The sequence below is a fragment of the Primulina huaijiensis genome, chromosome 10, assembly GCF_012295235.1.
Source record: "Primulina huaijiensis isolate GDHJ02 chromosome 10, ASM1229523v2, whole genome shotgun sequence".
NCBI lineage: Eukaryota > Viridiplantae > Streptophyta > Magnoliopsida > Lamiales > Gesneriaceae > Primulina > Primulina huaijiensis.
In genome coordinates, this window is record NC_133315.1 from 16,910,593 (window position 1) to 16,937,721 (window position 27,129).

The window sequence follows — 27,129 nt, forward strand, 5'->3', positions numbered from 1 at the left end:
CCCCTAAACAACACAATTCCACCCATTTTGAACCCCTTAAAACCTGCTGCCCCTTGCCGGAAAATTTCTGCACTTGCATCAAACAAACCTTTATGCGCCTAGCCCTCAAAAACTCGATCCTAGCCCAAACTAGACCGGACCAGCCTCAAACCAACCACTCCTAGCCCACCTCTGGACCCTCCTGGACCGACCTAACCACTGCCCTCAGCCTCATGTACGGGCAACCCTCGGTTCACCATGAAACACCCGAAATCACCCTAAGCCGAAACTTAATCGCCACTAGCTTCCTTGATATCCCCCTATCCGGAGACCAGCCGTGCACGAGCTGCTCTAGGTCGTCTCTCAGACCCACCAGGGTCTACTCCCACATCCATGGAGCATCCCTTACACCGTTGTCCTCCCGAAACATTCGATCGAGCCACAACCTATCCCAAACGCAAAGGTCCGATCGATCACCTACAAGAGCGTGACCTACCCTCAAGCTCAGCACCTAAAACGCCTAAACACCTGCTCTAGAACCTCCATCCAACCCCAGACCTGGCAGCAACCCACCAACCGAGCCGGGACGTGATGTAAATGTAGACAAGAAAATCATATTCATGGAGAAACGCATGTAAAATCAATTTAAAACGTTAGAACCGACATATATAATGCATAATCTATCCAAAACACGTATTATGGTGTGAAAGACGAGAAAATGAAGGTAACGGGCGTGCCTTTGTGTAATAACGCTCGAAAACTCAACTATGATTGCGTAGAACGGATACCGGAGGGATGAGGAAGAGCTCCTATGAATTCTTTTGAGAAAAGCCGAGCAAAAGGGCTATTGGTGGTCACGAGAAGCTGCTGAAATAGAGGGGGTGGGGCGGCCGAAAGGGAGAATGGAGGGTTAGGGTTTTTGGGAGGTAGGGTTTGTTATAATAAAATAATCAAACGTAACATATAAATATTCAAATTTAAATTATACGAACTAAATTATTTCAAAATTAAACATTCAACAACATCCTAATTTTATAAATAAAAAAATAAATTATTATTAAATAAAGAATTATTCAATATTAATGAAAAATATAAAATAGATCTAAAGAATCAACTATGCAAAATAAAAAAATAAAAAAATATGTCATTTAATCTAAACATGACATATAAAGATGGTAGAATGATAATAATTTTAAAAATTGTTATGAATATTTTTTTAGGTTTATTTAAATCCAAATCTCATCAAATCTGACCATTTTTGACAAGATTTGTTTATAGACAATGAAATCAAGTCAAATAATGTCAAATCCAATTTCATTTTTAAAATCCAACTAACCAAACGGTTAAAATCAGATTTTTTTACAAATCTAAATCCCTCAAAATCCTTGCTTCCAAACATAGAGTTAATTTTATACTAGATTTCTACCTATTATGTAATTGTTTCGCGATATAAAAAGGACTCAATATAATTATTTGTAAATCGAAAGATTAATTCAGTAAAAACTATAATAAAAAGTATCTAGACCCTAAAAAGTAATTAAATTATTTATTTATAATTGGTTTGGGTTTTTTTAAGAAATATTATTATTTTTTGGTTTTTTATGAAATATTATTATTTTTGGTTTTGAATTCCTTCATTATGTTTTTTTTATGTCGAACAAATATAATAACATTTTCCAAATTAATTAGAAAGTGGGATGTAATAAATTTTGATTCTAGAAAAATCTACTATATGTTTAAAATAGATTTATTTTTGTTAGATGAGTCGATCTGTTTTATATTTTTAAATTAAAAAATAATCTTTTTACATTTATTATCTCTACAAAATTGATAGACCGACGGAAGATTTTGGGAAGAATCTATTATAAACAAAAACCGTGCGAGAACGTACGTCCTTGCTCTCCTTGATCGATAATGGAATAACATCAGTAAATCTATTCAAATTGTGTCTCCTTAAACCCTTCTGCCCCAAAATTTATTGACCTATTTTTTTAAATCAGAATCACATCGAAGTTGTCAGTGCGAATTCAATAATAATGGCCAAAGGAAAGCATCGAACAATAAATTCTAATAAGATACCCCATGTAAGTTGAACGACCCTTGATTTTTCCTGTTTATTTGCAATTTATTGTTGTTAATAATTGAGTTATTCTCGACTATGCTTCTATTTTGATTTTGTTTTAATTGTGATCAGAGAAAAAAGCGCGGAAGAGAAACGGATGTATCTGAACTGCGGGCTGAGCTTGATGTTTTGGGTTTGAAAATCATTCTGGTTACCCCAGATGGTAACTGTTTCTTCAGGTATTAATTAATTTTATTGCGGTGCGATTGTTAGCAAAAATTATTCTCTATGCATAATTATTGTGCATGTGCTCATGAATTGATGAAGCGTGTGAATTATGGAGTATTTTATTCCTGAATTAATTAATGTGCGGTGATTTTGATCACCTGACTGTTGTTTGTTGCAGGGCATTGGCTGATCAGTTGGAGGGGAATGAGGACAAGCATGAGAAGTATCGAAATATGGTAGTTCGATTTATTAAGGTATAATTTTTTTAGACATCCTGTTTCAGTCTAACTTTGGATGATAATTTGTAGTTATTATAACAGGTTGCAAATACGATGAATGATGGATGAGTTTGCTAGTTTGTTATTTCATCTTTATTCGTTAAGAATTATCATAGATACTATCAATGCGATATGACAGCGTCAAGGCCATTTACTACTTGAGTTGCTTTAACGGGGGCTTGCATGGCTCTCGTGGGGTTTAAATGTGACGAAAAACCGAGTAAGGAAAGTTGAAAGTGGTTGCATCTTATTTTTTAACAAAGTAAATTTCAAGTTTAGTTTTTGGTGAATATTGAGTTAATTGTAGAATACGATGAATGTCTCAATCTCCGAGATTACTTGAAAACAAAGCAGAACTAATGAAGAGAAAAAGCTTGCGTTTTTTGCCAAGACGTGGGGGCTGGAGGGAGGCGAACTTTATCACGATGTAGATGACCATTCTAACCATCAACGGGTGTCAACCCAATTTCGGCTTCTTTATTATGTTATAACCATTTCACATTGATATTTTTTGGGAACCAAATTAAAGAAAATTACAAGTTATCACATTATTCTCTTCCTCAAATCCAACTGTGAAATGCCATGTTCATGCATTCGGCACGAGTTTTGTTCAAGTTTCTACTGCATTTTTTATACTATAAAATCAAAAAGATTTAATTTCGTGGAATACTGATCCATAAGTTAAACTTGGCAGAACAATCGTGAAATGTTTGAGCCCTTTCTTGAAGACGAAGTTCCATTTGATGAATATTGTCGGTCCATGGCCCAGGAAGGCAATTGGGCAGGACATGTGGAGTTGCAAGCAGCTTCTCTTGCCACTCATAGAAACATATGCATTCACAGAGTGTGTTTTCTTTCTTGATCATTACTTTCACACTGTTCCATGATTTTAAAATTTCCAAGCTCAATTATGGACAGCAGTGACGCCTTTATGCTGTCAATTTATACTGTGATAATGTTTTAGAGCGTTTAGATTAATTATCAATTTCCATTTCTTTTTTTTACAGCATAGGTCACCTCGTTGGCATGCACAAAATTTTGATGTACGTGAAGCTCCACAGATTCACCTGTGAGTACTACAGAAAATTAGAATTTGGTCGTGTTTAATTGTTGGCATAGTTTAATTCTTGTACTAACATATTTTTATATTAGTGGTTTATTATTTGTTCTTTTGGTCTTTTTGTCTGTATTGTTACGATTTTTTGTCTTGCAATGCTGGATAAGGTTCTTCTGTTGTAAATCCTCTCAAGTACCATTCTGTGATTCCCAATTACCCAAATAAAAATCAATAAAAGGAAACTCTTGTAAGTCTATGGATCTTTGTTTATAACTATAATCATCTCTGTAACCATCTGGAAATCTCTGCGGGTAAATGAAGATCTTTAATTCGTAGTTACTTGAATTTTAGGTATTGATAACTTCCTGAGCTGAATATAGGCTATGCAGACATGTTAAACTTGTATTGAGCCATGACTGTGATCTGAATCATCAATGATTGTCCAACCACAACTTACAAATATGTGGATAACGACAATGTGACATTATTCCTGAACTATAACTTGTTCTTGTCGTTGCTCTAGTTTTTACATTTTTGTGCTTTCACTGGATGGAGGATATTATTGAGTCTTTCGTTGAAGAGGAGATGTTTAGCTCAATTTTGCTCTGGTCACAGTCAGTTTTAAAATTCATAGAATGCAGTACTAGAAATTTTCAAAACACTCACGTGCGGAAGAAGTTAGCATCCTCTTCTACGAAAGACAAGAATTACACGCCAAAGAATAAGTTGCATTTCTTTTTCCACATTATGATATTGCACCCAAAAGAATAAGTTGCATTTCTTTCTTCCAGAATATCTTCTCTTAATTAAGAAATATTTCCACTTATAGGCTATTGACTGAAGTTCTTAATTTGTTTCCAAAGTGTTCATGGTCCACACCTTGGTTGTTGGAATAAATGATGCTAGAACATAACATATGCCTAATTTTATTAACTTTTGTTGTATGTCTGTTTATACATTGCACACACCAATCTTTGTGTAGTTTGGGCATTGAAGTGCTAAATGTAATATGGAAGAGGATAGTCACAGTAGAATTCATTGTTGGAAACTGAAGGGAAATATGCTAAAACAATGTTAAAAATTTGTCTATTTAATTTGAGACTCCTGGAACTTATTAAATTTCACCTTGATTAGCATAGCATCCATCTCACTTTATTTTTATTTGGAGTTAGAATCTAATTTGTCTATTTAATTCGAGGCTCGTGAAACTTATTAAATTTCACCTTGATTAGCATAGCATCAATCTCACTTTATTTTTATTTGGAGTTAGAATCTTAAGTCCTTTTAAAGATTGGAATCTTGTCAGTGACAAAAGTGGTGGTGTGCTAAGAGTTGCCAGTGGAATCTTGTATTCTGTTCTCCTAGAAAAAAGTACAGAAAAAAGAGCTCCTCCAGTTCTTCCTAATGAGGATATTGAGTTTTATTCCGTTGACTTGTTTTATAATTCTTGTAGTTCTTATCATGATGGAGAGCATTATAATAGTGTGCGTTTAAAGGAGGATACTTGCTCTGGACCAGCTAGGCCAATATTTATCGAGGTGACCTATGTGTTGCTCTTAGTATGTCATTATCCAATGTATGGTATTTTCTACAATAGATTCTGATAATTTCTAGTTTTCTTATAAAGGACAACACAGGTCTTTCAGCGAAATCTAATAAAGCAGATGTAGTTTGCACAGTTCCAGAAAAGGAAGGTGGTGAAAATATATTACAGGAGAAATCCAGTAACATTGTAAATGCTACAAAAGCACAGCAGGTGATTATTTCAAGTAGTTGAAAGGTTTACAACAGTCCCACTTGCGTGCATTAATTGGCACACCAACTGACCCCCCACGATAGATGTGGTGAAGAAAACAAATATTGGCTGAAAAGCTCACTGTTTCTTCTTCAATTGGGTTTTGGTCTACTGAAACAGGGGAGTTACAAATATTTTCCTAATTATTTTGATGTCATGTAGGCTTTAAATGTGGGAGGTGACATTGTAGCCGAATTGCTTACTCCAGAACAAGAATCTGGAGATCATATGTTTGCTGATTTAGTTGTAGATAGTCCTTACGGTAATGACCTTTTAGTATGTTTTACAATTCCTTTGCTGAGTGGTTCTTTTGTGTGCTTGTTTATATGTCGCCTGAGTATTTAACCTGACAAGGTTATCTTCACTTTGCTCTGATGGTTTGTTCTTGTTAAGGTTTTTGCTTTAAAACTAAATTGTTAAATCAAAAGTTTATAAAAACAAAGAGAAAAATAGAAACGATAAGTAATGTAGCACTTTTACTTAATACTAATTAAGACATACACAATATTCTCAACCCTACAGAGGAAAACTAAGGGAAATAGGACAATAACAAATTTCTCAGTTGCATTTGGATCAGAGGATTTGGATTTGAGAAAGAATTATTTGCAATGACTTCGAATGGGATTTGAAATCCTCTACAATAATTCAAAAATAACTAGCAGATGATTTAAAATTCATTATCAAATGGATTAAACAAACAAATCAATGAACTTGTTATTAAGAATTTGAAATTTTTAGCTTCAAATCAAATCACTTCAAATGCAACCTTAGAGTTAGGGATAATATAAAGCTAATAGAATCAATCTAAGATTATGTACAACTAATCTGCATACACCCCCCTTGACCTGGTGTATGAAGGTTGTATAATTTAGGCTCATCCACGAGCTTCTTAAATGTTGGCTTCATTGACCCTTTCGTTAAGACATTCCGTGCTCGTGCTGATATAGGAACTTAAGTCAAGTGCAGAATTCTTTCTCAATCTTTTCTCTGATCAAGTGCCTATCGACTTCTACGTGTTTAGTTTGGTCTAGTACAAAGGAATATAAAGGCTATTGATAGCAGCTTTATGGTCAATTGCCTATCGACTTCTACATATTTAGTTTGGTCTAGTACAAAGGATTATGAAGACTATCGATAGCAGCTTTATTATCACGATAGAGTTTCATCTTCAAAAATTGTTCAATTATAGAAGCTCATAAACGTCGTGTGTCAAAAAATATGAGTTCAGCCTTTGCACTACTCCTTACTCCTTGCTACTGCTGTTTGTTTTACTGTTCCATGTAACAAGATTTCTTCAAAAAAGTGAACACTAATCATTTTACCATTCCATGTAACAAGATATCTTCAAAAAGTGAGCACTATTCAAATGATTCTATATCATTCATAGAGGCTGCCCAATCTACATCCGTGAAAGCTTCGGTACATCAAATTTTCGTCAACTGTAATCAAACACTCATTACAATTTTGATGGACCCGAGACCCATCTCAATGTGTCTAAACCTAAACCCATGCATGCCTCGACCATACCCAAAGCTAACGTGTTCTACCGATTAGACCGGTCACACAATTATATTCATAATATTTTTTGACATTGTTAATTTTTAACTTATACAGTTATATAAACTAAAAATTATTTAAAAAATCCAAACAAAATCTATAACTCAATTTAAATTAAATATCAAAAGTAGTAATTCCATGCAATCAATAAGTCATATAAATCCGACAAAATATTAGTTACATATTAAAGTGTGTGTAATCCTCAAAATCTCATATAATAGGCAATCTTCAAGAGAGGATAGAAGTGGATAAAATATATGGATATATTGGGGGTAATTTCACCAGGACCCAAATGAAAAGTTTAAAGGCATAAAACTGCCTAAAAAAATATTAATACATTAATATATCCTTCATTTTTTAGAAAATAAAGCAATTTAACCCCAAAAATCGAGCACATTCACCCAATTTGTAAGGGATTTATGCCAGACTTCTAAAAACATGGCTCTTTAAATGCAATAATATTAAACCAAGAGTTTTTCGCTCTTTTGAATTTTTACGAAGGGTGCTGATGCAATTTGCCGGTATATGTTGGTGAATGTTGGCTTTGGAAAATCTCCAAGCAAAAGTTATTCCTCGTAAAGTTATTCCCCGTTAAACATGGTAGAAACAATATTTACTCCTGGTAAAAACCTAAATGGGTCGAGCACTATAAACCCGGTTATCCGACCCATGCTTGTCCGGGTACAAAAAGTAAATATCATCACCGACTCATGCCCATTTAACATTACCTAAAGCCGACCCAGATAGGTTGGGTTCAGGTTGAGTACCCGTTTTGAACCAAATCCATTGTCCTAATAGCTTTTCCAACCAATCTCACCTTATGTCGTTCAATTGAGCCATCAAAGTTATGACTGTAAATACCACTCGCAAGCAACTAGTATTTATCCTTCAAGTTTTTCATCACTACATGATTCCATTCCTGTTGGTTTGATACTTCTCCAATGTTTTTTTTTGAAACATTGGAGGTTTGACATCTTTGTCTCTGGACTCTAGTGATACAATTGAAATAATCAGATTTAAGGGTTGTGATTCTGGAATTTCCAGAGCATTATTTGGTAAATTTTAAAGGGCGGAAGTGAATCTTCGGTTTTGAGATCAACCATCCTGAAGAACTTCTTAGGTATTTTGGAATTAAAGTACTTTGGTCGACATTCTATTGATTACATAACATGCAGTAAGAACTAATCAACCCAAAAGAGTTTTGGAACATTTTTTGTGAATAAGAGAGGTCGGGGATACCTCTAGCAAATAGCTATTTTTCCTTTGTAAGTTCCATTTTGTTTCTCAAAAAAATTTCCATAAGGGTACTGAAAAAAATCAAGTGTCATTATTGGTACAAAGCATTTTAATATTCTCACTAAATTGAGTTTTAATCATGGAAAGAAAACTTGGAAAATATGCTATATTTCTATTTTTTTCTTTCAAAAGATGCACAAAACAAGCCTTTGTATGATCATCGGTAAAGGAGATAAACCACTTTTTTTATTAGCAAGAGTTTTTATATGGGATGGATCTCAAATGGCACAGTGAGTCAGTGAGTCAACATGAATGATTTGGAAGCTCGATCAGGTCAAGGTGGTAAAAAATACGTGCTTGTATTTTGAAACTGTCAAATTTCCTATTGAACTTCCAAGTGAGGGTGGAAACAAATGTTTCAAGTACAAAAAATACGGATGTTCTTGCCTACAATGTTGCAACATTATTTTTTGTGTTTTAGGCAAAGAGTGATAACCAACAGCTGCATGAACTTGACCACTTATAGATAAATCCTCGTCGAAGTAGTAGACAGATGATGAAAGTTGAATGACACGATTCAATCTTTTATAATTGTGCCAACGGTGAAGATTGTATGATAGGCTAGTTATAAGTGGGACAAATTTAAAAAGTACTTTGGAACTAGTTTAATGGAACCTATTCCAGCAACGATCTAATAAGAGACATGGGTTACTTTAATATTGTGATTTCTGGGACATGGAATATAGGAGTAAACATACTCTCACAACCAGTCATATGCTCAAAGGATCTAGAGTCAATAATCTGTGGCTCAAAGGTTGGTCATACTATCAAAATCTGTCAAAAATGTACCTTTTCATGCCACGAGGCAAGTGGTAACAAATTGATTTTTGGTTAGCAAGTTTTCTGTCTGCACCTTTGAAAAACTGGTTTTGTCATGGTTTTTCTCCGTTAACGGTCAAAGGTGACTTGGAGGCCTTTCCCTTCATATCCTCGTAGTCGATTTGGAACCTAATTTGCAGGTTTTACATGAAGATCCCAGCACTTGTTCTTAGTATGATACAACAACTAACAATGGTTGCACCAGGCTTGACTTCTCTTGAGGCTAGAAATTGTTATGATCATTGATGCGGCCAAACATAGATCCAACCCACTAGTTTTTAAGATAACGGATAGAGAATCTAGTTTACTAAATTTTTTAGGGCTCTAGTTTACTTCTTACTATTTGATTAATTTTCGAATAAAAGATAACCGTCAATATTTCATGTGTTCTATAAATATGGGAAAAGTGCTAGGATTAGGAGATATTTTATGTTTAGGATATGAGTTTATTTAGTACCTGACAGAGAAATTTATGTTGATCTTTTAGTAGTTGACACGGAGAATGATTCTTTGTATATATAAGTGATTGTGCGGAAATATATGGTTAAAGCAAAATATTTTCCCAAAAGCCTAGTGCTAAACGATCGTGAAGTTCTCTTTAATGAACCTCAAATCATCTACAAGATCGTGAGCTTCTCTCCTAAAACGAGACTCAATTTCTACCATAAACTGTTTAACTGCCCCATAACGTGATCCATAACTCGAGATAATAAAACATTTGTACCAGAGCCAGTCTTCATGGAGGAATTTCACGTATTTAATCAACATTTCGAAGCCTTTATGAAAATATATCGAGAGGGCAAGGCAGTCACCGAGAAACAACAAGCTCTTCTTGATCAGTTTGATGGGATAAACAAATGTCTGTTAACCATTTGCTCGGAAGAACGAGACCTGGGCGAGCTAGGCAACAGCCCCACGCTTCCCCAAAATCAAGAAGATGTTTGTTGTCCCAGTCCCGAGCTATTTTGGACAGAAGACCAAGAATGCCCAGACTGAAGTTTTAATGCATTGGGATGGACTGTCTCTAATAAATGCATCCTGGAAAAATGCTTCCACCATGAGCGAGCAGGTCCCCTCATTCGTATTTGCGGACTAACACGTTCTCCAGGAGGGGAGTGATGTTATGATCATTGATGCGGCCCAAACACAGATCCAGCCCACTAGTCTGAAAGATAACGGATAGAAAATCTAGTTTACTTGAATTTTTAAGACTCTAGTTTACTACTTATCTATTTAATTATTTTTCAAATAAAAGATAATTGTCAATATCTCATGTGTTCTATATATAGGCTAATGATTATGAGATATTTTATCTTTAGGATATGAGTTTATTTTTAGCAATTGATATGGAAATTTATTTTGATCTTTGGTAACTGACAGAGAGAGATTTTTTGTATATAGAAGTGACTGTATGAGAACAAATGGTTAGGATAAATTTTCCTAAAAGCTTAGTGCTAAAAGATTGTGAAGTTCTCTTTAGTGATCCTCAAATCATCTACGAGGTCGTGAAGTTCTCCCCTAAAGCGAGCCTCATTTCCATCATAAACTCATTAATCGCCCCAATAATGTGATCCATAACTCGGGACCATAACAGAAATCTCCAATCTTGGTTGCATCTTGCACGAGGGAAAAATTTTCAGTTACCGGAGTCAATACCTCACCAAGAATCATTTTCCTTGGATATTCTTCATGAAAGACCTCAGGAAATTCTTCGTCTATGACTAGAAAAGGCCTTATCTTTAGAATACACCCTTTAACTTCATTAAGATCTCTACTCAGACCTGTTAAAAATCATGAAGATGATCTTTATCCACCATATTCTTAAAAGTAACCGGAACCTCATAATCTTTCAATTGGCACATGTTAAACAGATCCAATTCATACTAATTTTTTTGGTGCATAAAGAAGTGTGTGACATCGAACTTCCCTTTCTTGAGCTTATATATCTTGTTCCACAACTCAAACATGTGAGAAGATTTCTCAAAATCCGAATAGCGGAATGAAGATCTACTTCACCGTAGTATAGAATAGATTATCTCCAGTGTTATCTTCTATCGAGTGAATCAGCTAAGCCATCACCATCGAGTTTTGAATATCTCATATTTGGTATGAGGAACCACTCGGTGATGCTTTAGGAATTGATCCATCCAAATAACCGATTTTGTCCATGCTGTGAGTCACCATTGAAGGTGACTGACCATTGAGGATAGTTTTTACCGTTCAGCTTTTAGGTTGTAATTTGCGGGATATGGAGAGTTCTAAATTAATGCAGCGGGAATTGGAGAGGAGATGGTGAGGTTTGTGTTCCAGACATTTGTCTTTCTCAACTTGCTTTTAGCCTTTAATCTTCTGGTATCGGTTAAATATGCTGTATTTTTACTGAATAATAATTAATAAGATACACAATATTCTCAGTCCTATATTTAGAGGAAACTGAGTGAAGAAGGAAAATAATAAATCCCTTAAAACTAGGATAATGTCACTTCTATTTTCTGTAACTAACAGAATCAATCTAAGATTATATGCAGCTATTCTGCCTATATTTCAATTCGAAGTTTGTTAACTGCTGCCAGAGATGAACTAGCACTAACATTATTCTTGAGTGGGTTGGGATTTCGTTGCTCATATTTCTCTCAAGCCACTTTTTGATTTACACCTTCATTTATTTCTTGATCTGCTACTTATTAGATGTTGCTTGTGCGATCATAAAGTAGATGAAATTTGCAACCATAGAAATTCTTCTTTGTTGAGTCGACGAGATATCCTGTCTGAAACTGCTGTGTTATAAGTTTTTCTGCTGAAGATCGTCATGTTACCAAGGAAAGGATGTTCCTATATAACTAGCCCTGTTTCCATATCTTCATTTTAAAGTAGTTGAACCTCCTAAATTTTAGTTTTGATTTCTCACTTAAATTAAAATCATATCATTGGTGTACCCATGGTTAATACATTTTATCTGTTCTTCTGATGAAATTCTCTTGTTTCATAATTATTGTTTGCAATTTTTGTTTCTTTTTCTAAATTTGCACGTGATCTACCGATATGACTTGAACCAGAAATATATGATATGAAAAACCAATAATTCTACCATTCAAATATTTGGTATTTCACTATTTTTCGTGAAGTTGTGGCTCTCTGTTTATATGAAGCTTGGTTTCGATATTTTTGAGTGTTCTTCTGTTCTTAATCCTCTTCATGGAGTGTTTTGTGCTTTGTTTTTGGCAAATTTACTTGATTTCATAGTAATATTTTTGAGGTTTTTTAGATGAACATCAGGATATGAACTGTGTACAGCAGGAACTAAGAGTTGAACACAAGGCACTTGAACATGATTTATCTAGCAATGATGTGGAAAGAGTCTGCAGTATGAATAGCCCACGTGCTAATCAGAAGGTTTCCTCTTGCATAGGCTGGACAGTTACTATTTTCAGTGGAATTTTTTTTGTATTTCCATACTTCTCAAGCTGATTTCCATTTTTTTCCCTGTTGCAGAAATTTTTTAAAAATAAGGCCTGTCTACATGGTTTGAAAAAGAAACACAAGTCATGTTGCAGATCTGTTGCGGGAAAATCTGAAGATTTCCCATGTAGGCCTCTTAATCAATGACCTTAACTTGTACAAAGCCCTACTTAAGTATATATGTACAGTTCTTATATCTGAAGTTTTTAAGATGCCTCACAATGAAATTCTTAACAAATGGGAACTGGAATGCAACTCTAACCTCAATCCATAAACCATATGTATGGATGAAAGGATTGAGTAAATGATTTCAAATCAATAATTGCATTTCAAATTTTCAGTTGCTGCCAACTTCAAATTGTTTAGCAACGATTCTGTGCTATTTTTAACCATCATGTGTTTTATCTCCCCTTGTTAGTTTTTGTTAACAGACTGAAATATTTTATTAGGCTTTACAAAAAATTCTTTTAAAATGTAAAGCGGATATGGATTTGAAATAGTTGCTAGTGGTATTCCTAGCATGGTAATTTTCTCTCAACTTACATGGCGCTGTTTTACCTTGACAGGCCGAACTGATGAACATAGGAAGAATTGGAAAGACAGAAAGCCGGGTCAAAAAGGTGCAGCATCTGTTGCGAATTCCATTCAGTGTAATGGACGATCACCTGATTTGGGCGGTTCACTATGCCCTTAGAGCATTTCCAGGTTAGCCGCTGCATCCAGCTTTTGGTAATGTACTAGAATTGCATTGCGTTAGGGAGATCTCTGTTGCATGGGCTGGATAAGGAACATTTTTAGCAGTTTCACTTGAGGATTTTCAAATGTTTTTCCTGTGTCTGGTTGTCCAAAATTGCATTTTGGCCATGAGAATTTATTTGCCATCAATGATCTCATCGCAGATCCCTTTCATGATAACCTTTACTTAGCTTGGTCATAGAGAACAAAACCATTACATGCAGAAACATAGCCTTTGATATCTTTGTTATATGAGCACATTCTTATACTAGTAACTCATCCCCAACCCGTTTCCCATCAGCCCTAAAATAAAATTAGAAGCAATAAAGTGGTGTTTATTTTTTGGGTTAACAACTTGCAATATTATTTTTCTCTCCCCTCTCTTTCTTTGTCAATATATTCATTGATTTGAGAATAAATTTGAACCAATTTATGCAGGAAACCGAATTTGCAACTCATAGCCAACTGCGGTTCAGAGGGCATTTGTACGTCAAAGAACGCATGTTTATATTATACTTACAAACGCTAAGAAAAGAACTAAAAAGGAATGCGGTAACAGGCAGCTGAATTTCTAGATAAGCTACAATCAGAAAAGGATTGAATAATGTCATTGCATTCTTTATTTCTTCACCAAAATTTGGGTCATAGTTTCGAGTTCGATGTGTATATATATGACTTAAAGTTAACTACATGTTTTGCCCCCCTTTTGTGGGCATCTATTGTTTACATTAAATGATATATTTTTTAGTGATGTTTTGAGATAAATATTGACAAGTATACTTCCAAAAAAACACATATTGATAAGTAAAAGTCCAAAAATAATATTTTCATAAATTTTTCAAAAAAAGGAATGAATGTTAAAGCTGATTTGTTAAACTTTATCTTTAAGATAGTACCCAAATACTTGATCCAATGATCATAAGAGGATTTGTGTATTTTTTTTGTCGGTGGAATCATACATTACATCATGTGAAAACCTATCAAATTGTTGGAATACGACCTAAGACTAGGATGGAACTAACAAGTAAAAGTGCATCAAGGACAGAAGCAAAGGTTGATGCTTCAAGTTACTTTTTTCCCCCAAATATGAAATGACACAAGGACTACCTCCCACTGGGAGCATTGATGCATTCCACATTAAGTCACTAAGAGCTGTATGGGCAGAGACAAAATTGATTAGACATATTAACATGTATCGTAACTCGTAAGAATTGGCAAATATAAAATAAAACCAATTAAAGAACGCCTAATTTTGGCAAAGAATTGGATAAACTGAATTTAACCAGCAAAGCCATCTTGTCATAGTTTTTACCAGGCAGATATGGTATAAAAATAGCATCTAAATGCCCAACTTTTAAAGTTGAAATCAAATTTATTTCATTTATAGAAAGACTTTTTTGCTTCAACTATTACAAATAAAATATTTCCACACTTTTTCTTGGAATTTTGAGTGTGGCCTGCCACTGAATATGGTCTTCATTGTACTGCATCAAATTAAATTTAACGAGGCGAGAAACTGAATGAAAACAAATGCTGAAAAATAGTGCAATTAATATTGGGTGATTAATTAAAGTTGCGTGTGAATTATTAACAACTTTATGTCATTGTCTCCTCGAGTAATTAAAGTTGACAGAGCACACTAATTAAAATGTCATAATTGCTGTGCCTAATTGGAAAGTCGTGTTTCATCTCTTATTTCCATTCAAGTTTAGTCTTTTTATTATCTCATTTACCTAATTCCGAATCTGATTTTAATAATAATAATAATAATAATAAGGTTTGATGTAGTTTTTAGTTAGAGAAGCTAATATTTTTTTAGATAAATCAAGGAGCTTAATCTTTTTCATGTTTTATTTTGATGGTTGTAACTTGAAACTCCAAGTCTAACTTCTTGACAATTTTATCACATCAATATAAGAACTTCGAGTTCGGGAACTCAGTCTTATTCAGAAATATAACGAGATTAATTAAATCCATAATTTTTTTTAAAAAAAATGGTTTTGAATTCTTTAAAATATCAGAAGAAACATATGCAACACATTGAAGGGATGTTCAAGTTGGTTAATAATAATGCAAAAAAAATGAGAAAATTGAAAAGAAAGAAAAGAAAGGTGGCAACAAGCAAGATTAGATGAAATATTTAATTTAAACCACATAATCCTCAAATTTCATTGTTTATCTAAAAAGGTTAAAAAAATTATCAATCAATTTTTAATATTAATTAATGAGTCGTAGACTGACCCAACATGAGATTCAGTTCATACTCATGCATCACTACTAGTCATGGGCCGTAGGTTAGTCCAGCATGAGCAGTAGCTCATGTACATGCACCATCACTCATAGTGTATCTTGTCCTTAGAAAATAGTTTTTTTCGTCTCCCCAACACTTGAACCCAAAATCTTCATGCTTAAGTACCTAGATTCTTAAAATATATTGATAAAAATTGGGCTAGAAGTGTTGGTACTTAAGCTTGGAGGTCTTGGGTTTAAGTGTTGGGAGAGACGAAAGAAACTACTTTTCAGGTGTTAAATACTCTATGAGTGATGTGCATGAGCATGGACTACGATCCATGACCAGTAACAGTGCATAGATATAGCTGAATCTCATATTGGGCCACCTACAGCCATGGTCGTTACAATTAATTTCCATATACATTTTGTATATCAACTGATATTAATTGCTCACGTTAAAATTTATGAATCTATCGTTTATGATATAAGAATACCACCTTAGGGGAAACGAATGGCTAGAGATGCTAGATTGCTACTTGTGGAGGAGAGAAATGTATCATGCAAAAGAGGGGAAAATTATGGGTCCTTCACTTGATCCCCCACACCTATCTAATCCGTCTTCCATTTTCTTGAAGCTGGAGGTAAAGTACTTATCAAATTTCTATGCTCTTCATAGACAAATAAATGTGGGTTTATATTTAAATCATACTTTGGGTGTACATAAATAAATAAATCATGTCTACGTAATTAATCCGATACGTCAAGAATCCATCTTTCCCATAGGCCATATCACAATTCTCGTTTACTATATATCTAAAATAACAACTTAATCACCATGTTTCATGTTGCGACGAAAAAATCTTGAATTTTTTACTGAAACCGAGAGAGCTACGTATTTTTTGGCTTCTCTGAAATTAGTTTATAGGTTTATTTCTTTCTTGAATAAGTTAGTAATGTTAATGATAATTTCAAATCTAAAAATAAATATTTATTTACCAACTTTCACTGACATATTTAAATAAGAGGCTGCCAAACTCAATAATTAACGTATAAATCTCTTAAAAGCTCGCTGATTTTTTTCCCTAAAAAAATATTATCCATTCATGTATAAGTGTATAATTAAGATCCTTGAGTCGATTTTCTGACCATTCGAAATAATGCAAATGGAGATGCTAGATTTAGGTCAAAAGTTAAAATCCAGTGAGTTACTGCAGACTCTGATTGCAGTGTACCATAAAGCTTCGATTCTTGAATTAAATTATTGTCCGTTCTTTTTCGGCTTCTTTAAGAAAAGGGTAATAATAATGTGCCAAACAAAAGTAAATTTCTTCCTTGTTTCACTCTTAGCCTTTTTCCCGTCGGGTATTTGAGAGTTTTAGCGTCATGTTTGCGCTCTGATAGGATTGAAAGTGCACTAAAAGAAATCACATCGTTTCACTTTTACCAAATTTTGATCAATTATCGGACTGAAATCTTATCTCTTCTTGATAATTTTGGTAATGTCTTGTATGCTGAATATGCATATTATTAATAAACAAAAATCAATCAAATTGGCACAAATGGAAAGCATACTAAAGTTTTTGACCTGATTATTTTAATTTTAAGTGATGATTATAAGATCAATAAAGTAAAACTAAAAGGCTTAGGTTCTTTAAAACGTGAGTGAGTGAATGAATAAATAAATAAATAAGAAAGCCACGTATTTCTAACGCTACCATTTTGGCCAACTTCCTACCAAAAGGCAGCATTGAGTCGTGGTCGTACTAAATTTTAAAAATTAATTTGCACAAACAAAAGAACACACATTTTTCCAAATTTGAAAGAGAATTAAAGGCACCATATACTTTTTAACCGTAGAAGAAATTCCAATCTGGGAAACCCACAATGACCCCTTCTTTTAATGTTCATCAAAAAAATTGTCCATGGTTTGATTCCTTGTTTTATATATATGGACCACTGGTCCACTAGATAGGGGATGGATTAGGCCATCTACAATCACAAAATCTATTTTAGTGCAAATTTTACATTAAAATAATGTGATTTCTGCACCAAATACAACATTCATCTCCAACCTATTTATTCCAAATCGTACACCAAAAAGAATATTTTCGAAATATTCNATGAACAATTATTATTTTATAATTTTTATGATTAAATAACTAATTATTCAAGTAATAAAATCAATATATATTATTATTTAAATAATATTTATAATTTTAAATATAAATATTTATAATAAATATAAATAAAAAAATAAAAAAATTAAAAAAAAAAATAGAAAACTCCTGCGCGAAATCCCCTGCGCCAATTTGGCGCAGGAGGAAGGGTTGCGCTATTTAACCTAAATAGCGCAGCCCTCATTGGAGCAATCAAAGCTGCACCAGCTTTGTTGATGGCTTTAGGGTAACCATCTTTATTATGTGAAATTTTTTAATTACTTAGTTATTATTGATGTAAAATAATTGTATTATGTTGGGTAGAGTGATCGAACCATGATGTTTGGGTTGCTATGCAATTTAATATATTTGAGTTGCTTCATTACTATCAGTTATAACTTTTGGTAAAACGATAAACTCTTGGTCCTACAATTGATATCAAAGTCAATGTCGTATGTTCGATTCTCGTGGATTGCAAGGAGTGCAATTATTGAGAGAGATTGTTCATGTGCAATAATTGTCTCTGATGTATAGATCGATCGAAACATTACGTTTGGGTTACTATGCAGTTTAAAATATTTGAATTGCACTACTACCATCGACTATAACTTTTGGTAAAGCCGTTGACGTTCGGTCCTAGAGTTATTTTAAAGATGTCTAAATTTGAATTTTTTTTTTTTTTTGTCAACGAGATGGGACTGGATTACACGTTGTACATTTAAATAAAATTTTTCTACTAGTGGTCAAAACATTAGCGTTGCATATATAAAAATTAATGCTAATTTTTTTTTTTTTGAATAGAATTAATGCTAAATTTGATACATGGAGATTTGAGGCGGTTTTTTTTTTTTTGTGGGAAATGGAAAATATGTGTGATAGTTTACTTTTGTATGGAAATTAAATAAGAAATACTGGCAGTTTTAATTAAATTTATAATATATTTTGCTTTGAAAAAATATATAAGATGTCTCGTACATTTTTTAAAAAAACTTCGTCAAAACACTAATAGTTAGTTAATCTATAGTAAATAAAATATTTATGTATTTCAAATATTTTTATTTTCATTTAATTGGAATGAATAGTTTTTTTGTTTTTAGTTTTTTAATGAAGCTTATTTTAATTCTATTTTGTGTGAGTGTACATGTTTGTATATATATAATATCAATAATTTTCTCATGATGCACATTATTATTATTGTTGTTGTCGTCGTCGTCGTTGTCGTCGTCGTCGTTGTCATCATCATCTAATTGAAATGAATAGTTTTTATTGGAATTATTATTATAATTATTGGGTTCGAATATTGGGAAGGTAAAAGCTTCCGTACTTGAACTGGNCGTCGTTGTCATCATCATCTAATTGAAATGAATAGTTTTTATTGGAATTATTATTATAATTATTGGGTTCGAATATTGGGAAGGTAAAAGTTTCCGTACTTGGACTGGAAAAATCTTATGAGTAATGATCACGGGATAGTGGTCTCGGGTCATTACACATAAAATTCAAATATGATTTTATAAATTTACAATTGAAATGCTCTTCGAAAAGTCAATTTTAGCCGTCAAATGGAAAGAACGTTAAACTTAATTAAAGTATTTGATATCAAGTCATAATTTTAGTGAACTTTTTAAAACCTTATAAATTATATATCATGTTTAAATCTGTAACTATATTAACTAATTGAGATAGAAATTTTATAATGGGTAATAGTCTACTGTTGCCCCCGAACAAGTTAAGTATACGTGTGTATATATTGGTTGTGTAATATAATATAAGTCATAAATATTATATGTTTTATTTACAAAATAAATATTTTCGACTATCGGATGAATAAATATATTAAAAGTGATTTTATCTTATTTGTAGGAGTAAGTTGAGAAAATATGGAACTGAAATTACTAATAAATATATATGAATGTAATCGGCAAATCAAATTTGTTTTTGGGACAAAATTCCAAAAGAAACGGTGACACGAAACCAAAAATGGATACTCTAATACCTTGAGCATAAAATATGATATAATTATCATCGATTTTTGTTACTTGTAATTACTTATGGAAAAAACTTGAAATAAATTGTTAACGAAATAACTATAATATTTTAAATCGTATAGCAGTATAATCATTACGTTTCGATTGTTCTGCAAAGATGAGGCAATTATTGTACTCCAACAATCTATCTATCAATAATTGCACTCCTTGCAATAAATGAGAATCGAACTCATGACATTGACTTTGATATAAATTGTAGCATCGATCATCTGTCGTCTTACCAAAAGATATAATTGATAATAACAATATAACTCTAATATTTTAAAGCGTACAACATCACAAGCATCATGTTTCGATTGCTCTACAGACAATTATTGCATATCAACAATCTCTCTCCCAATAATCTCACTCTTGCAATCAATAGAAATCAAACATGTGACATTGACTCTGATACCAATTGTATAACCGAGAGTTTGCCGTCTTACTAAAAGTTATAGCTAGTGGTAATGATACAACTCTTATCTTTTAAATCGTACAGCAATACAAACACCATATTTCGATTACTCTATCAAGTATTGAAAATTATTACACCCCTAACATCATATACTATAAATAAAAACAAAGCTCAACTTATTTGGACTAATACAAACTTTGATAATTTCAAAACTAAAAGTGTAAAAGAATCAAATATTTATCAATAGCCAAAGAATTAAAACTATCAACAGTCGCAATTTTATTTATAATTCCTTATATCTCGTATCAAACGACAAGTGTGCATGAAAAGCTGCACCACGTGAGTGTCGATGGGGGAGCTATTAAACCTTTTATTTTATCTAGAACATTGAATTGTGATATATATAATTTTTTTAAGTTTAATATTTATGAAAATGTAATTAATATAAGATGATAATACAAAATGCAACTTGATGCCATTTATTTTAATTAAGGAAGAAAATACGGAGAAATCATTGAATAAAGTGGTGTACGATAGCAGAGTAGGAATATACAATTGAATATTGGTGGAGTCCTTGAAACTTTAGAAAAGTTAGGTCAAGTCCTCTCGCCATCATAGCCAACTCTGTCACATTTGCTTATGCTCATAAAAAAAAAAATTGCATGTTTCGAAAGTCATACAAGATGGTGACGACTCCTCTATGTCCACACAAATTTTACGTGACAAAAAACCACACAAATTTTCTCCCCTTTAATTAATTATAATTAATTTAGTTAATTACTAAATCGATTTCGGCCTCGACGACTAAACTATAACCCACCATAGATTTTAGACCCCGTAATCACTTTTTTTTTTTTTTTTGACAAATTATGATATTGAAAGTCCATAAGATTGAATATTAGCTTATTGAAAAAAAAATATTATATACTCCGATCCAAACTGATTATTATTAAGCCCTACATTAGGGTTACATGTACAAGTTACAAAATGGTTCCACAGAGTTAAAATGTTCAAGGTGGATCTAGAAATTGAGTTGGCCTCATGATGTCCAAATAAATTTCGAATCGAAATTATATTTTTTGAGAAAATTACGTACACGAGTAAATTTTAGAATTTTTTTTTTAACTTCGGAAAGGGTTTCAGACCCGCCAGAAATCAAGAAAAATTTCATTGTAGAAAACAAGAAAAATCGACTGATTAGGCCTCGTGAGAGGATGGATTCCACTATTCTGCATGCAGCCGGTTTTGTGCCTGTGGGAATCCTGATGATGCTGCAGCATTGGCAAATAATAATTGTGTTTGGCTATTATTTATTTGCTCTTGCCGATCAGTTCTTGGCCCTGAAAACTCTCCTCCAATATTTCTTCCGCTCGCAAAAGGCAATTTACGCATCTGTCATATTATTTTAAGTTAAACAATTAAATAGGTAATCTGATACATTGATATGGGCTATGATCAATATTTTCATAAAATTGTGATTTGGAAGCTTATATAATTTTGTGAGCTAATTAATGGCCTTGGTTGATCAATTTGATCCACTGAAATCATCGTCGGGGGATCGGAATTAAACTGTTTCTTTAAAGAAAAATGTTTTACTATGAAACATTATGGGATTTCGAAAAAAATTTAGTTTGTTTTAACTACCAAATACAGTCGAGTTCAATCTGGAGATAGTATTACTTCTAGGGTGGATCCAATGATCACCGTTGCATTTTTTTTTAAAAAAAGAATTATGTCAGATGAAAAGTGGACACGGTACTGTAGCATCTCATGAACCAAAAGTACAGAGTTGGACAAACCTGGGGACATAATTCTTGGTGTCTCCAAGAAACCTCAGATTTCGTGGAAGAAGCACTGGAATCTCGACATTTTTGCTTTGGAGCTGATGAATTTCCCAATGTCAAGTCCAAATTGTGGTCTGGTGCATCGTTCGAAGTACTCACATGTAAAAATTTTATTTTAGAATTGTATATATTATGAATGGAATTTAATTAAATGATATAATTTCATTTAATATTTACCTGCAACTTTAAGTTCACCATCATAACTAGCTGGATCAAAATTAGTGACAGCGTCCTTTCCATTACTCTTGATTGCAGCTCTATCATAAGCCCTATATAGGATACATATATCACAAGAAACAAACTCAGATTTCGGACTCAAAAAATTTGATCGGTTTTCAAAAACTTTTACTCTATGATCAAAGAGTAAAATTGTATATTCGCTTCGCCGTAAACTGTAGAGAATTAAATTATTCAAGCAAATCAGACCCACCTAGCAGCTTCAATTTCAGTGTCGAAGAGACCCAAATAAACGTACCTATCCCGATGAAATAAAGGTTGAATCAATGATTGAATAAATTAAAGCTGCATTGATATGAGAAAATAAAAAAATGGGGGTTTTACTTTTTTCCCAAAAACTCGCCCATTCTAGCTTCCCATCTGCCACATTTATGCAAAGTAACACCTCTATACTTGGAACTCCCTCTTGGACAACCACTACTCTGTCTCCTCAGTACGTGCACGAATTCTTCCTTTGTTAAATTCTTCATCTGCATTATGCACCAGACACTTGCATCATATGATTGATTGTTGTTTCCTTTTATATATATATATATATTCGACAGCCCATGTTTAAGATAACATTGGTCATAGAATCCAAAAAAATGCTGTGCAAGATAACATGAAAACGGAATATTTTATGTTACTCCTTAATTTAAGATCACAAATTTATAATTAATCGACCGATTTTTCAAGCAGATTTGTAAAGATTTTGGATAGATAAATAAGTAAATATAATTTTGCCTAAGAATTAATAAATTTGATCATAAAACACAACAAAATTGACATGAAAACACAAAATATGAGGCATATTTACAATCAGTAACTTCTTGTCTCCCTTTCTCTGTCACAAAATTGACTTGCCTGTTTCGAGTCATCTGCATAATCATTTAAACTAAAGTTTATGTCTGCTTCCACTCCTCGGAACTTAATGGCTGCCCTATCATATGCACTGCAATATGACATTACTTATCATTATATGTTCTGAAAATCTTTGAACAATTTCATTTGATTTCGCCAAAAAAATTAGATTAATATGTTCTAGCGAGAGAAAGCAGAAGGATCGGAGTTGTGTCATACCGCGCTGCCGTGTGAGCTGTATCAAAACCTCCTATACACGTAAAAACTCAAGTCTTTAGAATCATTGTTAACCGAGAATTCTCACGAGAATAACCCTCGGTTTGTTTGGGATCGAGAAAAAATATTATCAAGAAAATTTATTTATAGATAAATATACAGAACAAAACTTACCCAAGTCAACTTGCTTTCCACAGTCCCTATTAAGAGGATAAATAAATAATAAAAGAAATATAAATAATAAATATATATACATCAAAACTCTCGTTAAATCATGATGAATTAATTTTGTGAAAGAAAATTTCTAATCGACTCAATTAATTCATGAAAAACTATCAATTTTCACGTCGTAAACATTAATTTTTATTTTAAATATAGATATCTAATATATAATATTACATAGATATACATGATGTCATGAATTTGCAGACAAAAAATATACCATATATGGGACTCCCAGCGGCCAGTTCTCCGGTAAAACGTGACACCACGATATTGAGAACTCCGGGACCTGGGTCCACGGCGGCTTTTCTTGAAAGGCTGTTCCACCTCCTCCGTAGCTTTCCCGGAGGATTTTACTTCTCCGACTGACTCGGGTTGCCGGAAGTTAACTCCAACCCAATGAGCCCTCGGAAAATCAGGCGGCGCCTCAGTACTCCTCTCCATTTTAGACTCATCCGCCGGGAGAAACTGCCGGGTCACCGGAAGTTCACTTTCCGGCGATAAAGGACCCGTTTCATCATCTACGTTATTAGCCACAGAAAACCCAAAGATTTCTCTGCTGCTTCTTTTGCTTGCATTCCTTTCTGCTGCATCTTCTTCATCCAAAACCTCCTCCATAACCACCGCCGAAGAAGTTGAATTCGAGACGGATCCGACCCGTTTGCCTTTCTCATCAGAACATCCCTCCGATTCATCTTCCCTACTTTCATCCGCTGAATCGTTAAGATCCCACATTTCAACCCTCAAAGATTATTGAAATTACAACAAATAATTAATGTATTGATCTAATTTTTCCACTTGAAGAGACTACAAGAAAGAGAAATGACAGTATTGTATGTATATATTACCCTTTGCTGATACAGCCTATATATATTGCATAATATTCACTTTGCTTCTTTTAAACTGTAAGTTGAATCTTGGAACAACATAAAAAACCTATTATCATAGGGTTGCCCGAAAAAACTACTTGTAGTAAAGGAGAAAAAATTGTCCATTGATAGGATTTTTCTTTTCTGTCTATATATATATATATATATATATATCTCTGGCTTAAATCTCTTATTTAATATATATTATAGACAATATAGTATGGATATCATATATTAAATAAGTTTTCTTACAAGTAATCCATAAACAATATGATTTATATCAAATTAATTTGTAAAGAAATAAAAATAGTAGAGTTCATGATTTCAAAATGTCTAAACCTAGAGGGATGCCTTTTTTAATGGTCAATCAAGTCTTAAAATACTTGAAGCATGGTTTTCTGAAACCTTTTTCAATTTATACATACCTGCAGTGGGTGTTCCATTTAACCATTCTTCTTCCCTTTAAAGGTGTAATTTTTTTATATAAAAAAATTCTGTGTGGTTTAAAATGTAAGTCATGGATTTTTACCCATTTATTAATTATCACTTGCTCTGCTTTAAATGTTTTGAATAGTGTGATTGACAACATATATTCACTACAAACTAGAAATTGTATTAATTAACAAGAAAAAAAAAAGGTATTCATGAGTACAAAACCCATTGATTAATTGAGAATACGATTTATTGATCTTTCAAAGTTAAAGAAGAAATCGTATTATTCCAACAATTCAAACTAAGATGCGATGCAGTTCTAGCTAAAAGTTAGGTGTAGAACCAACCCATATATATTATAATTATAATTATTCCAATGAATCATATTATTATATATTTGAGATTTATATTAATCCATTATGTAGTGTAGTGGGTAAAAATTCTTACTTTTAAATATAAATGAAAGCTACAATTATGTATTTTGTGATAAATATAAAAGCAAAAATTTGTGTGAGATGGTCTCATGGGTCGTATTTTGTGATACAGATATTTTATTTGAGTCATCCATAAAAAATATTACTTTTTATACTAAGAGTATTACTTTTTATTCTGAATATCGATAGGGTTGACCCGTCTCACAGATAAAGATTTGTGAGACCATCTCACAAGAGACCTACTCAAATATAAATGAGACTATTTAAGTGTTATAACATAGCCATATATCATCAAGTAATTTTTTAAAATTTTTATGAATATAGATTGATTGATATTTAAATCGATAAAGTTGAACAAACATCTATTTTTTTATGATATAGAATGGCATGAGCATAAAATAAATTTAAATAAGTGTACCTTATGTTATAAATATAATATAAATAAGTTAAGTCTTCACGTGATTTTAAAAAAAATTAAATTTTTTTTATTATTCATCAATCAAATTTTCTTGCAATTTTCACTTAAAAACTTAACTGTTAAAATATAACTTAATATATATTTTATTAATCTTTTATCAGACCGTCTCATAGATCAATTTTGTGATATTAATCTCTTGCACGATCCAATCCATGCAAAATTAATATTTTAAATTAATATTTTTTATGTCAAAATTATTACTTTTCACTCTACATATTTTTAAAAAAAAAAACACACATGAAACCTACTTTTGTTGTATTTTCTTCAACGAAAACTAAAGATAACAAGAAGTCTTTGAACCGCCGCAAAAGATTTCGTAAACATAAGATATGTCGTATCAAATAATTTGAATTTTTGTGAACTCCATAGACCGATCACTTAATTGAGTTATTTGGTCTTATTAGAACACATGTGAACCTATGAAATATTCAAGATCACACACTCAAACTTCTTGCTCAACCTAAAATTCAAATTAATACGTAAATCTTGTATTAGTTATTCAAATGTTGTAAAAAAGAACCATCTCTGTCTAGCTAGCCAACTTTTCACGTTAACCAAATCGAGAAGCAAAAATTTATATCACCTCTTCATTTTTCTTCTTACGATAAGGAATACAAAAAAAAACTTTTGTGATACAGTCTCACGAGTCAATTTTATGAGATGAATATTATATTTGAGTTATTAATGAAAAAATATCACTTATTATTAAAAATATAAATAATGTTGACTCATCTCAATGATAAAAATCCATGAGATCATCTATTAAAAGATATATTAAAAAGATTATATAGAGCCAACACTAGATGGGACATTTATTACTCATTTGACTTTATTAGCTACACTAATTATCATTTCACTTTCATTATTTCAATTCCACGACGTCATTAATTTCAACAATGTAATTTTAATGGCCTCTACCTCCACTGTCGTCTGCGTATAATCATCGGATTGTTTCTATATTTTAAAACTTATATTACAAATAAGAACAAAGTATTATGGGATACCTATAAATATACATAAATAAATTACATATAAATAACAATACACATTATTAGTTTTTTGTATTTGTACAATCATTTTTTGTTATAAATATTAATATATAATATATTTTGGAGTTAAATCGATTAATATATAAATTAATGAGAATTTATATTGATATTCATGATAATGATAATTTATGGGATGTTTTCATTATAAACTAGTTTATAATTTGTTATAATCATGACTTGGTGAAGTAGATGAAGTCTAAATATAATTAGTTATAATTATAACTAGTTTATACTTCATTTCTTGTTATTTGAACTACATTTATGAACAAATTTGACACATATTTTAAACATATCAACTCCCTTATTTTTATAGATTACCATTAAGTACTAAAACAATTATTATAGTACAAGGAATATTTTGAATACTTAAAAATTAACGGATCATGGCATGCAATAAAATTAGAGATGTCAAT

The 27,129-nt window shown here is 32.4% G+C and overlaps 2 protein-coding genes across 8 annotated transcripts; one reads left to right on the forward strand and one right to left on the reverse strand.

Annotated features, from left to right (window-relative positions):
* The first annotated feature begins 1,801 nt into the window (after positions 1-1,801).
* Positions 1,802-13,993, forward strand: LOC140986281 (OVARIAN TUMOR DOMAIN-containing deubiquitinating enzyme 7-like). Of its 4 annotated transcripts, XM_073454418.1 has the most exons (13): positions 1,802-1,907; positions 1,980-2,063; positions 2,174-2,280; positions 2,448-2,523; positions 3,242-3,391; positions 3,555-3,616; positions 5,058-5,142; positions 5,232-5,360; positions 5,562-5,661; positions 12,337-12,464; positions 12,564-12,657; positions 13,097-13,235; positions 13,704-13,993. In XM_073454418.1, the coding sequence occupies exons 2-12, from the start codon at positions 2,016-2,018 to the stop codon at positions 13,222-13,224; spliced, it is 1,107 nt and encodes a 368-aa protein (XP_073310519.1). In that variant the 5' UTR covers positions 1,802-1,907; positions 1,980-2,015; the 3' UTR covers positions 13,225-13,235; positions 13,704-13,993. The 4 variants fall into 4 exon arrangements, with proteins under 4 accessions (XP_073310519.1, XP_073310520.1, XP_073310518.1 ...); XM_073454419.1 differs by having other exon boundaries at positions 1,821-2,063; positions 13,097-13,150; XM_073454417.1 differs by having other exon boundaries at positions 1,822-2,063; positions 13,097-13,259.
* A 7,035-nt stretch (positions 13,994-21,028) lies between these two features.
* Positions 21,029-24,442, reverse strand: LOC140986801 (floral homeotic protein APETALA 2-like). Of its 4 annotated transcripts, none has more exons than XM_073455159.1 (9): positions 23,675-24,442; positions 23,407-23,432; positions 23,236-23,266; positions 23,020-23,107; positions 22,501-22,646; positions 22,370-22,414; positions 22,117-22,208; positions 21,895-22,013; positions 21,029-21,487 (listed from the first exon to the last, which is right to left on the reverse strand). In XM_073455159.1, exons 1-9 carry the CDS (start codon positions 24,187-24,189, stop codon positions 21,320-21,322), a joined length of 1,230 nt encoding a protein of 409 aa, XP_073311260.1. In that variant the 5' UTR covers positions 24,190-24,442; the 3' UTR covers positions 21,029-21,319. The 4 variants fall into 4 exon arrangements, with proteins under 4 accessions (XP_073311260.1, XP_073311259.1, XP_073311262.1 ...); XM_073455158.1 differs by having other exon boundaries at positions 21,895-22,037; XM_073455161.1 differs by lacking the exon at positions 21,029-21,487 and adding an exon at positions 21,520-21,664 and having other exon boundaries at positions 21,895-22,037.
* Positions 24,443-27,129: the final 2,687 nt, after the last annotated feature.

Excerpts from the sequence above, each read along its gene's own strand:
- LOC140986801 (XM_073455158.1), bottom strand. The coding sequence starts at position 24,189 with ATGTGGGATCTTAACGATTCAGCGGATGAAAGTAGGGAAGATGAATCG. Across the intron at positions 23,267-23,406 it reads TGGAAAGCAAGTTGACTTGG|GAGGTTTTGATACAGCTCAC; the intron begins GTAAGTTTTGTT and ends TTACGTGTATAG. Across the intron at positions 21,488-21,894 it reads ACCAAGAATTATGTCCCCAG|ATGCGTAAATTGCCTTTTGC; the intron begins GTTTGTCCAACT and ends ATAATATGACAG.
- LOC140986281 (XM_073454418.1), top strand. The coding sequence starts at position 2,016 with ATGGCCAAAGGAAAGCATCGAACAATAAATTCTAATAAGATACCCCAT. Across the intron at positions 2,281-2,447 it reads GATGGTAACTGTTTCTTCAG|GGCATTGGCTGATCAGTTGG; the intron begins GTATTAATTAAT and ends TGTTTGTTGCAG. Across the intron at positions 2,524-3,241 it reads TGGTAGTTCGATTTATTAAG|AACAATCGTGAAATGTTTGA; the intron begins GTATAATTTTTT and ends TAAACTTGGCAG.